Below are 13,930 nucleotides of genomic sequence, written 5' to 3'. Positions count from 1 at the left end.
GCATAAAAAGGTTCATACAGGCTGGAGGGATGGCTCAGTTTATTTTCATCATGAAACCCAGGAGTCCCGTGTATGTGGTCTTATTGGGAGGTGGGGTCTCCATTGAGAATTTGACCAGGCAGTTTATAGGTCACTGGTAGGGATGTTTTTTGCCATGTGGTTGATGGAACAATGGGACAGAGCCCTTCGTTCTAATCTCCAACAGAAAGGATGACCTCCCACGACATCCAGCCTCTGCACACCATGCTGGGTAGTTGGCATAAAATGCATCTCTAAGTGCCACTCAGGCTAGCCTTGCTTTATTTTTAGTATTTGGTTGTGGGTGTGGTGCTGGAATAGTGAGTGTGTCTTGAGGCGGGTTGTACAAAAGAATAATGGTTAGATTGGTTGAAGATTATGAAGAATAAAAAATACTTTTTCTAAAGATTTTTTAGTTTTACTGGGCCCACCCTCTTTTTTGATTTCAGGTCTCTTGATCAAACAAGCAGATTAAATGTATTCTAACCAGACAAAACTAAAACTGTTTTTATTATTTTTTCAAGGTCTCTACAAAATAATATTTGCACCATATTTTTGAGAGGGGATATTAAAACAGGTAATGTTACAGAGTTAGTTTCAAGCAACTTTAAAGGAATTGTTATTAAGGAAATAATACTTGAAAATATATCCAATACTGTATATTCATGCTTGCTGTATGTAAAAAATATATTTCATCTAACGGGACTGATCAATAAAGCAATTGATTCCATAGTATGCACAAGAGCTAGCCAGCCAGGTACTTGTGTAGCACACACATTATTTTTTAACCTATTGCACAAGGAAGTTGGATAGAGAACAAAAAATACTGCTGCACCCTGTCACTACCTGTAATATCTGTGCCTTATTGATCAGTCACTCCATATACAAAATACTATAGTACTAATAGCTATCTATTGTTTAAAGCAATACAGTATATACTATCGTATAAAATATAGGAAGTTATAGTTTTTAGAGAATAGTATTTTTTATATGGAGTGACTGAATATATTGTACTTCAATAAATTAAATTTATATTTAGTTCTTTGACATTGATGCATATTTACAAAGTTTTAAAGTATTTACAAATTGTGTTTTCAAAATCTGTTTTTATGAATAAAATTAAGCTTTGATGTTGTGTTCTTGACTGTTGATGGCTTTATTGACAACAGCTTCGACCAGTATAAAACTATTGAGTAAGTCGCCCTGGATAAGGGCGTCTGCTAAGAAATAAATAATAATTGAGGTTAAACTTTAAAAATAGGAGCTATAAGACTGATAAATGCTTTGAAAATATCTTAAAGTATGTAAAATCTTTTTTTTTTACACTATGTAATATACAGTACACTAATTTTTGCAGCAGTACTCACCCAAAACCAGACAGATTCCTTTGTGCCTTTGAACAAATCTAAAACTGTACTTCACACAGAGTGAAAGCTGATCCAGAATTTGGAGACAGTAAATGTCTGGCTTCTCTTGCATGAATTAAAAGGCGGAGTCACATGCTGTCTACTGAGTCACATGTTCAACAATGATCAGTCAGATTCACAAGAGGCTACTGTAAAACTGCACTGCTGGGAGGGGTAGCTCTCATGGAGCCTACTAGCAACACATTCACAAGCACCAACATTAGTAGTAAACTCAATCAATATAATTACTTCAGTCAGTACCAACAAGGACGGGGGTTACATGTGTTCTTAGTGTTCAGTTGTAGTCTACTTTGGTCCTGAGATTATGTTAGATTTGTCAGTCTGTCTTTAGGTGACTTCTGAAGTGTATAATAGCCTTCATTCTTACACACTATTATTGGCTGGTTTGCTTGTTAACTACAATGGCAATTTTAATGCTAGTTTCTACATTTTGGAATATTGAGATTTAAAAATGTGTTAACAAGAGAAGTACTGTCAATTATTCTGTACACTCTGGTATTACTGGTCTTTCTTGCAGTATTCTTTACAGTCTTTACATTTTTGTAGCTGTATCCAAATAAATTGCTTATTTTAAAAATAGGTATCTACTCTATATATCGCCCGTGCCATTGTCGTATTTAGGTTAGTGCAAAGGCCAAAAGTGTGCCCGCATTTCTTTCTGAAAACAACAACATAATTGCAGGTAGGATCAGTGAAATGACAATTTCAGTTATTACTTGTTTCTTTTTATTTCTTTTTTTGAAAGTGAAATGTTCTTATAAATTGGGTCACAGTTTAAATAAGTACACAGAGTACAAAAACACCATGAAAGTATGTTTTTCTTTTTATGTATCTGTACTTTAATTCTACACTTTACATGTCTGTCAAATACTTTGATCTTTTAAAATGAATAGCCTAACCTTCAGACATGGTGTCTAGTTCATGCATTGTTCACTGGGATTACCACATATCCTGTAGCTATATCAACCCCATTTCTGACATCAGAACCTAATTATTTCCTATACCAGTTTGCAAACGCTGTATAAACTTCACTTTAGCAAAAAAAAAAAAAAAAATTGATAAGATGTACACTGCTGGTTCCACAGCCCTTGTAAGGTAGCCTATCATTTGAAAAAGCTTGTTTGCATGTAAATGTAAATTGGTCCATGTGTGTTGCAATGAAAAATATCGGGGACCATACTGGAAATGAGTCATTAAGTTTGAACTACAAACTAGACAATGGCATCACTTGTCTCAAACTTGAGAACACTGTCTAGCATTTTTAAACCAATGATTATAATATGTATGTTTAAACATATAATTTACCATTATTATACATCACTGTAAGTGTTTGTCTTAATCTACTAGAAGTGAAACTATTTCCCCATTTGCCTTTGCATTAAGGATATCGCTTACACTAGTGGGGCTGACAAGGTATCATATTACCAGGGATTAAGGATGTCTTTTTACCAACCATTGACTGGGGTCTTGTTTTTTTTTTTTTTTTTTTTTTAACTCATTTAGCATTCCTTGGGAGTTTTGGGTTTCTGTCACTAATAGTAATATTATGGGTGGTTACGGCACATGTAATCACAGGTTATTATGAAATTGTTGCTCAATCCTTATAAACTTGTCATTTTGCTTTAGTACTTATGTCCTGGTGTAAAGAGAGTTGTTGGTTCCTAAGACATGTAATGCAGTTTAATGAGGCATGAATGGTTTCTGAGCAGTGGGATGTTAATTTATTAAATACTGTTATTTGGTAGCTGCAGGTTTAAAACATCATCTCTCCAAAACCTTTGACAATACCCAATACTAATACATAGCTGCAGGGCACTCTGAAAGCATGTGTAAATAAACATTGAAGGTTTATTATACATGTTTTTCGAATCAGTTTCAAGTGAGCCATTAAGAATCAATTTTAACTTGCAGGGCTTGACCTGAGACCAGTGGGGATCTATTCTTGAGTACTATTAAAATCATGGAAGCCGGCTGGCCATAGTATACTGTGCCTTCTAAACACATTTTACAACACAACCTCTAACATTCATAATTAATTGTTCCCCAGGGCTTTGGCTAAATATATATATATTTGAGACTGGATGACAGATTGGTGTTGTTATAAAAATAAAATGTTAAACAATTGTAGTGCCCTATGTTCTTTTAAAAACATAATTTAGTACAACTGCAGGTTTTTTTTTTTTGTAACCCAACACACCCATATTGAAAATGCTATGGAAACACAAACACCATTTGCTGTTCCCAGAGAGGCAAAGAGGAGGGAAGATTGTGTGCCTGCAGGTGAATGCATAGAATGCAAAACTGCATAAGAATGTAGTGAAAAGTCACACTGAGTCCTGTTTTGGATACACAGGGTAATTAGAAAGTAAGTTTACCACATCAATGATATGATATAAATCAGCCTGTACATTAAAGTTGATTTCAAGCCATCTTCGTGGAACAGTGGCTCAGACTCCTGTTCAAAAGGACATGGGTCTATAATTGTACTTATTTTAAGGTCATTTTTCCTATGTTGCATTAATTTTTTTTTAATGCCAGTGCCACCTTTAAACAATCTCATTTTCAATATTCATCACATCTCATATTGCTTAGCAACATACTGAAACTGTAGCTTTTTTTTTTTTTTTTTTTTATAAAAAGACAGTGCCCACCTTCCATAAAAGGTGAAACAAATATTCATAGTAAATATTTCATTTTTGGCTTTACATATACTCTCAGACAATCAACATCCTTTTCTTGTTTTGTCACTAACTGAACACAACACAGCAACATAGGTTATAATCCAGTGGTGCTTTTAATCGTGGTAATAAACAATGGAACTGATGCAATGCTTTCCTGTAGCAAGAGAAATGAGGTTAGAACTTTGAATTATAATATCGGTTTCATTGTAGGGTCTCACTCAAGACGTAGGGTCTTCAAATCGTGTGCTGATATGAACCATGGATTCACAATAATGTGACTGCTAGATTTATTTTGAACTGTAACTACTGTATATCACAGGAAACTCAAGTTTCTCTTTGGTCTGGGTTTTAAAAAGCTCTAATGGTCAATTTTCAAATTGCATGCACATGGTAATTGTTTATTTAATCAAGTCTTTTATGCATCTGTATTTCAGCAATGAGGACCCACTTGTAAACAGTATGTTGCAACTCAACCACTCCCCTATATCAATAAGTAAATATATATATATATATATATATATATATATATATATATATATTATGACCATCTGTGACAAACAGGACAGAGAGAGTAAGGCAGAGAGCAGAAGGTCCCTTTTTGCTGATTTTATTTATTTACTTTTTAATTCTTTTTTTAAGGTACCTTTCTCGACACCTTTGAACAACACCATTACAGCCTGAGGAATAACAGGAATTAAGAGACAACAGGAGAGGGCAAATTCTTTAAAAGGCAAAACAAAGTGTATTTGGCATTTATGATATTGTACAGCACCGTTTCCACAGTCTATTTTTAGACAAACAAACAAGAACATATTAATGCTGTATTCATTTATCATTAATAACGTAACCCTATTTATATTATCTGAACAGTCATTTCGGAAATATTGTCAGGTCGCCACAGGTAATCAGCTGCTGCAAAGCAGGTATAACAGACTTGTCATTTTACAAGGTGCAAGTTTGATTTGTAAAAACAACAGTTCTTTTTGAAGCAATACAGAATTGAGTATTGTGCTTTTTTGTCAATCAATTTAATATATTCACAGTCCACTATGCCTCAACCCCCACCATATTACACGTGCCAATGTCTGAATCTTTTAAAAAAATATTCAAAGTAGCACTGAGATTTCCATGTGTGTTATAATGATTCATTATAAAAGAGAAGTGCTTTGCAAGCTGGTCTCTTCCCCGATTATCCGGGTACCTGACTTGTTTTCCACTTTGACTGCAGTACAGTATATTGTAGACACTTTACCCGTGAACAAAACAAAAATTACTATAAAAGCAAATTGAGTCAATTAAACGAGATAGTGTCATGGCATTTGTAACCGCATGTTAAAAAAAAGTAGTGTTTGAAAAGCATTTTAGAAAAAAAGTGTAAAAGGTAAAAAAACCCCAAAAAAACACATAAGTAAATAACACATTAAAATTGATTCATTTTTTCTTTTTTTTCCCCCCATTCAGTGTCCCTATACGATTTTTGTATGTAAAACAGTATAAAAATAACAGGTAAAACACGAGAGTAAAGATTCAATTCCCTGTTAGGGTATACTAAAGTTAATGGCAGTTGAAAGAAAAAAAAAACATCAGCCTTTTTTAACACCACTTAACACTTTTTAAAGAGATGTTAATGAAAAATATAGCCTGTAACAATTGCTCACTAAGAGGGCCATCTCAATGACTTGTCCCTATGCATGTTATCCCAAAACACCTTCTCTTGTATTTCACAGGCCCTATTCACCATTAACAGGGGAGAAGAAACACAAAATACAGCAATACATTAGCCAACATCTGCCAAGAAGTGTTTAAGCCATTGGATAATAAATGAGCTCTACCTAGGGGTTCTGCAACCACCTCCTCCACAAGTGCATGCAGTGAGTGAATCTACAGGAGTCTCCACTGAAACTACCAGTCTCTATACAAGGCTACCTGATTTACTTGGCTTCATATACAATGACTCAGTAATTTTACATCTATGGCATATAGTTTTGTTTGTTATTGCAATATGATACAACACACCAGCCAAGATGAAGTGGTTTAAACCAGTTTTTGTTTTTTCCATTGAATTTTTATAGCACCAGGGAATCTACCATTGCATTAACCACCTATTTTTAAGGGGCAATCTTAGAATTACCATGGAAAGATGGTTAATACAATCAAGGGCGATTTCCATTGAGCTGTGAAATCCAGCTGTGGCTTATCCCAGCGGGGTACAGGTTGATCAAATCAACACCTTAGTAATGTTATACATTTATTTGCAGGTTTGGCATGCATTGTCACTCCAGAACTGCAGATGATATGCAAAGGACAAACTCCCAACTTTTGTGTGGTCTGTGTAGATTTCCTTTTGTAGATGCCTGAGGCGCTACAGCTTTAGTTATCCTTCATCTACAGAAAAGCTCAAACAGGTTTCCACCCCTTAACCACACTAAAGTTGCATGCTATGCCATCATTTAAATGACGTTTAGATCCATGCTCACTAGAGGTTTGTAAATATACAGCTCCTCTCAGATTCTTCACACCTTTTTTGCTACCCTCCTTGTTTAAATACCGGCAAAGCAAGATGAGCTGGGGACTATCCAAAAAGCCTGACATGCATAAAAGCCAATACTTTCCTTCTAGGTTTTAATGCATTCATTGCATTACAGTGTCTGCAAGTTAATTTCAATAGGTTTGTCCTTGTGTTACTACCCCTGAACTGGTAAGAAAATACTGTTAAGGACATTTCGATTTGTTGACTTTTTAGTATGACAATAAATTATACATTTAAAAAAATGCGAAGGTGATATATTACGCTAGACTTCAGCAGAAATAAATATTATATGAGTGTGAGACCCTTTCTTATATACTCTCAGTGCGAAGGCATTTAGTTGTCACCCTTTTCCATTACATTTCTGAGGCTGATAAAATAAGAGATGGAATTTGAATGAAAAGAATAAAGCAAGTAGGGTTCTGGACAGCATCTGGGTGAAACGCTTGTTTTAAAAAGTATTTTCAGCAGTTCAAACAATGAACTGTCTTTCGAAATACTCTTACTATATACAATTTTTAAACCGCCAATCTTTCTTTCAAAGGCTGTCAAAAAGGATTCCAAAAGGCTTTGGACAACATTAAAATAAAAAAGTAATAAAAAAAACAAAAACAACTAGACTACGAAAAAGAGTTCCCTTAGACTGTAAAAATGTCTACTTTGAGTAGTAGCAGTGAAACTCAATGAAGTGCCAGCACGTACAGCTGCCAGTGTTTATATAAATCTATGTTTTAGTTTTTTTTCACAACTGAAAATGTTTTTGGTCCTGTTCAACACAGAAAGTCTGTGGAAGTTCTCCATTTAAATTATTTGTTTGGGGCTATAATTTAAAAACAAAATATCAGTGGTACCATTCACAGTTTAACAAATATATACATTTTTTTCCACCGGCCTGTGACTTAAAAGGAGAGGTCCCTTTGCAATAATTTTCTAAAAACTAATCTCTGAAGATAACTGCTCATTTTTAGCTCTGCAACCAATAGTCTTTAATCTGTCATAGTCTGTATCATTTTTTTCCCAACCATTACCACACAAGGGGCTCATGTATAGTTTTGTATATTTTTCCTGCAAGAGTAGAAATGGTTTAGTTTTCAACAGTTTTGCTGCCAATTATAACCTATGGACTGGGACATGGTTTGGTTTTTAGTTTTTGTGAGAAAACTTCTAATACAGTAATAGAAAAACTATACCAGTTCTACTTCAACGTATATAGGTTTCCATTTAAATATTAATTTACGTATGCATCAAAGTATGAAATCTGCAGTAACAGTTGGTTACAGGCTACACCAGGATTATGGGTTCTAACTGGAATGACATCAGCATGATTAGCAGCTGATAGCAAACTAAGTATTTTTAAATTTCAGATAATATTTTTTTTAACCATGCAGACATTTAAAAGGCAATAGCAAGAGAGTCAAATGAAACATTTTATCTATTTAGACGCATTCTTCAGCAGACATTAAAAGAGGGTTGATGTATTCAAAGCCTTCGAATTCCGACTGATCAATCTTCCTGACAACATCGCTGCAAAAATAAATACAATTAGTAACAGAAATACACGATCTATAATGGATGCAACGAGTCTCACAAGTTTACTGTTGAAATAAAATAGTTTTTCTTCTAGATCAGGGTTTCTCAGCCCTGGTCCTGTCCTGGGTACCCCATGTGTTTTTTGTTTTTCATTTCAACTGAGCTCTCAGTTACTTAACTAAAACCTTAACTGAACTAATAAATTTGCTTAATTAGACAGTTGCAGATTTCAAGTTAGCTATAACATTTTCTAAGTACTTTTTAGGAGCCTAGAACAATTAAAAAGGTCTAATTAAGCAAATTAGTTCAATTAAGAGTCTAGTTAAGTAACTGAGAGCTCAGTTGAAATGAAAACCAGAAGACACATGGGGACCCCAGGACCAGGTCTGGGAAGCCCTGTTCTAGATGCTAGAGCATACAGTTTAAAATCAGGCTCAATCAATCAATCAATCAATCAATCTTTATATTAAGTTTACTTTTACACAGTGTAACACGAGTGTCTGTTTTGTATGACATTCAACAAAGCTGTCAGGGATAGAGAAGTATTTTGCTTCTGAAAACTGCATAACACAGTATTAAACATATATTTTTTCAAAAAAAGTGTTTCAATATTGCAAAAAAAGGAAAAAAATGTTAATTGAAAATGCTGCTTTTTTTGGGGGGAGTTATCTTTGTGTCCCGAGTGCTTCAATTCTCCCTCATTTTCAGCTATAAATTGGCCCTGCTTTTACTGTTTTACAACAGGAAGGAACTGAAGCAGCAGTGGGAAAGAGACCTGCCCGAAGGTCACCGACAGTTAGGGGCTAAGCTGGGATTCGGCTACAGAACGAAGACCTCTTCAATGAAAAACAACCTAACTACCAATAAGAACAAATACTGCAAGCATATCAGAACAAAAGTACCAGTACTTACTCATCATCTGGAGTGAGCTGTATAGGTTCATTGGTAAACTGAGCATCGAAGTTATCCAGTCCAAACTCTCCAGAGATGTTGGGTTTGAAGGGAGGAACCACTTGTTTCTGCTCCATCTGCAACACCATTTTCATAGTTAGCTCAAAGCATAAAATTCTCCCTCCCAGTCTTACAAGGCAAGTCAGGCATTTCAATTTTGTTCTACAGAGACACGAATTTCCTTTAAAATGCATGCACAGTAAAATATGCTGATATTATAATGAAGTTAAATATACTATGCTCGATACGTGATCAGAAATAGAATGGGCAATATGACTGCAGGACCTGTCCATCATTGTTAATCACCAAATACTTGCTTACTTATTTAGAAAATGAGTCATGCCGTGTCTCCCGACCAACTCAGATTAACAATAACGCACAAAAAGCAATTTTCCCCCAAATCAGGGGCTGCACTCAACACATTTAATAATGAAGAAACCTTAGACCTGATACTATTGTAATGCTGACTTGTGGCACAGGCAGAGGTTTAAGAAGGCACTTAACATCTTTTACTTCATGGTGCAAGCAGGGGAGCCACGTTTTAAGTGCTTAAACTTTTACGAAATCATCAAATTAGTTTACTACATTTAGTAATGTTGATTCCGAGATTCTTATTTCTACTTTGGCAAGTTCATACTATTCACTGCTCTGTCCTTTAAATTAAAAATATAAGTATTATTTTGTTAAAGAAAATACTTTAATTCCTGTTGAAATATTGTGCCATTTTTAATTTTGTTAAACATGCTCTGTAAATATTGTTGAGGTACACAGATAAATTTATTATAAAATGTGTTTATTATTTATTTATTTTTTTTTAAATACAAAACACACCCTAGGATTTTGTCCCATTGAGACATGTGAAGCCTTACAAGACACTTACAAGGTCCCAATCAACATTTCTGAAGAAAGGATGTCCCATGATGTCAGCGAAACCTGTCTGAGGGTGGCAGCCTAGACGTTCCTTGGGTTCCTTCAGGAGAAAAGTTCACATTGAATTACAACATATACAACACGCACAGCACTAGACGTGACCTGTCAAAATACTGGTCGAGAGAAATGTCATACCTTGTTAAGGAAACCCTTTAGAACACTAGCGGCTTTGACAGACAGGGAACGTGGGATACGGATTTGCTTTTCCAAAATAACTGGAATTGAAGAAAAAAAATTTAGTTGCAAAATCCTAAAATCATTAAAAGAAGTTTGTAGTCCTCATGGTTGTTTAGATTCACTTTTTATATCAATTTTACATCCTGGTGACTTTTTAAAACTCTGAATAAAAGCAGCACTGTAATCTCATAAGAGCGCTCAGAAACATTTAGTAGACCAGAGCGGAAACATTGACCTGTAATACACACTCTGCCCCTAGTGGATGTAAGAAACACAACTTTTCTTCTACATGGTATTTATTCTTTAAAAAAACAACAGGATATCACTGAAACAGAAAATGATACAATACCAAGTTCCTCGTTAATTGTAATAAGAGCCTCTTGTTTTAAAACTTTCTATTTTTATTCTTCATAAAACAAGTATGCATAACTGAGTGTTGTGTATAAAAAAATAAAAAGATTGTACCTTGGAATAGATAATCCTCTGTATTCTGATCAGGGTTGTCAGAGCTTCCCACAATGTCAAAGGGGGACCTTCCTGCCATCATTTCAAACATCAGAACTCCCAGTGCCCACCAATCTACACTGAAACCTGTCCAACACAAAAAAAATCGGCACTATTATGAACACTAAGTACACAGAAGAAAATACACTGAAAGCTCCAGTCAGCTAAAAGCTTAGCTATTGTAGCCTCCCCTTACAAAATATTGCTTTCTTCCAAAACAGTAATTACGGCTATATGTTAAGCTTTGTAAACATACATTAAAGGCACAACATATCCTCTATTCTTTACAGTTACACCGGCATGCACTTTGTACATTAGTTAAATAGTTCATTAAAAGCCAGCTTCAATTTATTACCATAATCTTCTCCTCGCAGGATCTCTGGGGCGATGTAGTTGGGAGTACCACAGAATGTGCTGGTGGTGTCCCCAGGACGCAAGCCTTCCTGAAAGAGAAGACCAATGAACATTTCTCAGCAGAGAGAACGGCCCGGTACAGAGAGCACATACAGAATCAGGGACACCCCCCGGGTATATTATGACCACATTTTCGGTTCACAATCGTCTATTTTTAAAATAATTTGTTTGACTTCAAAAGTGTTTACCCACACATTAATATATCAGGGTTATATTTACTATCCTAACAGAGGGGTCTGCTGTTTTCAGTTATCTTTCCTAGACCTGACCTGCAGTGTTGAAGAAGATAAACACTATTCGTGTTTGAATAAAGAATGTTCTGTGGGCTAAGAGCTAAATAACTGAATACAATTAAAAAAATACAAATCTGCAATTTCAAAAGGTACAATAAAAAATGGGCTACAATCACTGCATCTTTTCTATAATACACTAGAGGCCAATGGAGTGCTGAGCACGAACATCAACAATTTATACCTGGATCAAATGTAATACTGTAAATATTCTAAAATGCATAAAGCAAACATGTTCAGAGTCAGCAGGCCAACCAAAAAGAGTTAAGAACCATGTCCTTCTTTACATTAGAGAAACAACTTCCTTACAAATCCCTAATCGTTTTTCTGAAAATAAGTTTTCCAGAATTTATTTTCACTTTTAATCAGATGAAGCCACTTGACCCTGCCACAAAACTGCTGCTCCCTGTTGTTATTACTCCTTTAATAAGAGTCTTGTGGCATATAATGGATGTTATCTGAATAGTCATCTAGAAACCTTGGAAACACTTTGTTCTGCAAAGCACTGCTCACACACCTTACACATCCCGTAATCAGTGAGTTTAATGTGTCCCTCTGACTCAAGCAAGACGTTGTCCAGTTTCAGATCTCTGTATATGATCCCATGTTCATGAAGGTAGTTTAATGCCAAGCTGATTTCCGCAGAGTAAAACCTGAAGAGCAATAAACCCATTATTTATTCATCACAGTAAATCTGCACAGGTTATTCTTCACTTAGAGAAAAAAAAAACATTCCGAATGAGTGATTTTTCAACCAATGCACTAACTATAAAGCTGTAAAGACACCTTCATCTAGCTTGGCATTTACTGTACCATCTGATGCAGGGTAGATTGTAATATCTGTTACTTGAACTGCAAACATTTGTGGCAATACAGTTAACCGCCATGGTAGTAAACCACACAACTGGATTGATCAGTATTACTACAGAGCACTATGACCTACATGTAACTTATGTACATGTAAATGTAAGCGTGTTATATTTATGGTCCCTCCGTATGTCCCACTGTTCCAACACACTCAATTTGTGCTAAAGAATGTCCTAACCAAGTTTCATCATAACTGGATAAATCTACATGTATGTGTGACATACACAAAGAAGTATGTTCTTCCGCCTCCACTATATCCCTGTTGCCACAGCAATGCACTCCCAACCGGTTGAAGTGTGTGATCTGTGTAAAATATTGTTGGCATGTAATAGAGGTTCATACCTGGCGTGTTCTTCTGGAAGTTTTCTCTGCCGCTGCATGTGAAACATCAAATCTCCACCATTTACATATTCAATGACAAAAAACAATCTAAAAGAGCAATAAAAGAATAAAAGTATTTTAAAAATACAGGTCATCTTTAAACACAAGAAAGGAAACATTAGCAAACCCAAGAAACCCATATAATACTCATTTAACTGTGAACACTGAGCACCTATTAGTAGTTAGCATATTAACATTTAGAATCAAGGGTCAAATTGCACAAAAGACAAAACCCATAGCATGCCATCCCAAACCCTGGACACAACAATTATCTGCAGGTGAATCTTCAGCTATCTGGAGGTGAAACAATTCTCATCATTATACCGCAGAACCTGTATGGAGTTCCTTTCAAACACATTCTCGAGGAGCTATCTACCTCCATACTGGCTTGGACCTGATCTCATCACATCTCAGAAGCTAAGCAAGGTTGTGCATGGTCAGTATTTGGATAGGTGACCTCCAAGGTAAATCAGTGGCTGCAGAGGTGTCAGGCACTTAATATAGGTGTATCTATTTAATCTACAATATGAACAGCAGGGGTGTTAACCCCAGTGTCATGGTGTCATCCCAAGACAGGTCAATAAACCTCAAGCCTGCTTAAATTCCATTCACTTAACAAGTCTTCAGTCCCCCGGGTCACCTCTGTAAATGAGAACCTGTTCTCAGCTCCCCCTACCTTGTTAAATAAAGGATTTGAGGAATTGATTGATTGGTGTAGCTGTAACAAAATCTATCAATCAATCAATATCTTGGAAACTTTCTTTCAAACCTCTGGTCCGCAGGGCTACTTGATAAAAAGGTTCAGTATTTGACCGGATTGCGAATAAAATCAGAGACACCCTGCTTAAATATAAATATATTCTCCAAGGTGTTATTTTTGGCCCATTGAGAATCCCCACCTGCTCTCTGTCTGGAAGCAGGAATGCAATCCCACGAGGAACGGGTGGTTTGATGCTTGCTCGAACACGTGTTTCTCCGTCTGCACCCAATCAATATCCTTGGAGACAAGAAAGACCAGAGCATGAAATCAATTAGACTTCAAAAGGGAAGTGTGCTGAAGGCTTGGGGCAACAGGATCCGTGGAACAAGTCTGGGTGGTCTCAGTGAAGTTCCTTGTGGACGAGTCAAATGGACAATTGCCATTTAGTTGTTTTCGGCCCATCGACCAATCATGATGACAAGCATTATAGTGCAGGTACTGCTGCAGAGGAGAAAGATTAGATGGACATGGAG

General features: G+C 35.9%; 1 protein-coding gene across 2 annotated transcripts in view; it reads right to left on the bottom strand.

Moving 5' to 3' along the window:
* Window positions 1-4,717: 4,717 nt before the first annotated feature.
* LOC117423564 (protein kinase C iota type-like) overlaps window positions 4,718-13,930 on the bottom strand; it is a 36,409-nt gene continuing 27,196 nt past the window's right edge. For both annotated transcript variants that reach the window (XM_058990143.1, XM_034039563.3), the window contains exons 11-19: window positions 13,597-13,694; window positions 12,659-12,745; window positions 11,967-12,102; window positions 11,101-11,188; window positions 10,707-10,832; window positions 10,200-10,279; window positions 10,015-10,104; window positions 9,096-9,211; window positions 4,718-8,177 (exon numbers count right to left, since the gene is read on the bottom strand). In XM_058990143.1, the coding sequence (XP_058846126.1) occupies window positions 8,090-8,177; window positions 9,096-9,211; window positions 10,015-10,104; window positions 10,200-10,279; window positions 10,707-10,832; window positions 11,101-11,188; window positions 11,967-12,102; window positions 12,659-12,745; window positions 13,597-13,694 (909 nt within the window). In that variant the 3' untranslated portion in view covers window positions 4,718-8,089. The remainder of the gene's footprint in view (window positions 8,178-9,095; window positions 9,212-10,014; window positions 10,105-10,199; window positions 10,280-10,706; window positions 10,833-11,100; window positions 11,189-11,966; window positions 12,103-12,658; window positions 12,746-13,596; window positions 13,695-13,930) is intronic.

This window comes from Acipenser ruthenus, chromosome 17 (genome assembly GCF_902713425.1).
Source record: "Acipenser ruthenus chromosome 17, fAciRut3.2 maternal haplotype, whole genome shotgun sequence".
NCBI classification, from domain to species: Eukaryota; Metazoa; Chordata; class Actinopteri; order Acipenseriformes; family Acipenseridae; genus Acipenser; species Acipenser ruthenus.
The sequence above is the reverse complement of the archived record's forward strand: the minus strand, read 5'-3'. Positions and strand labels throughout refer to the sequence as shown.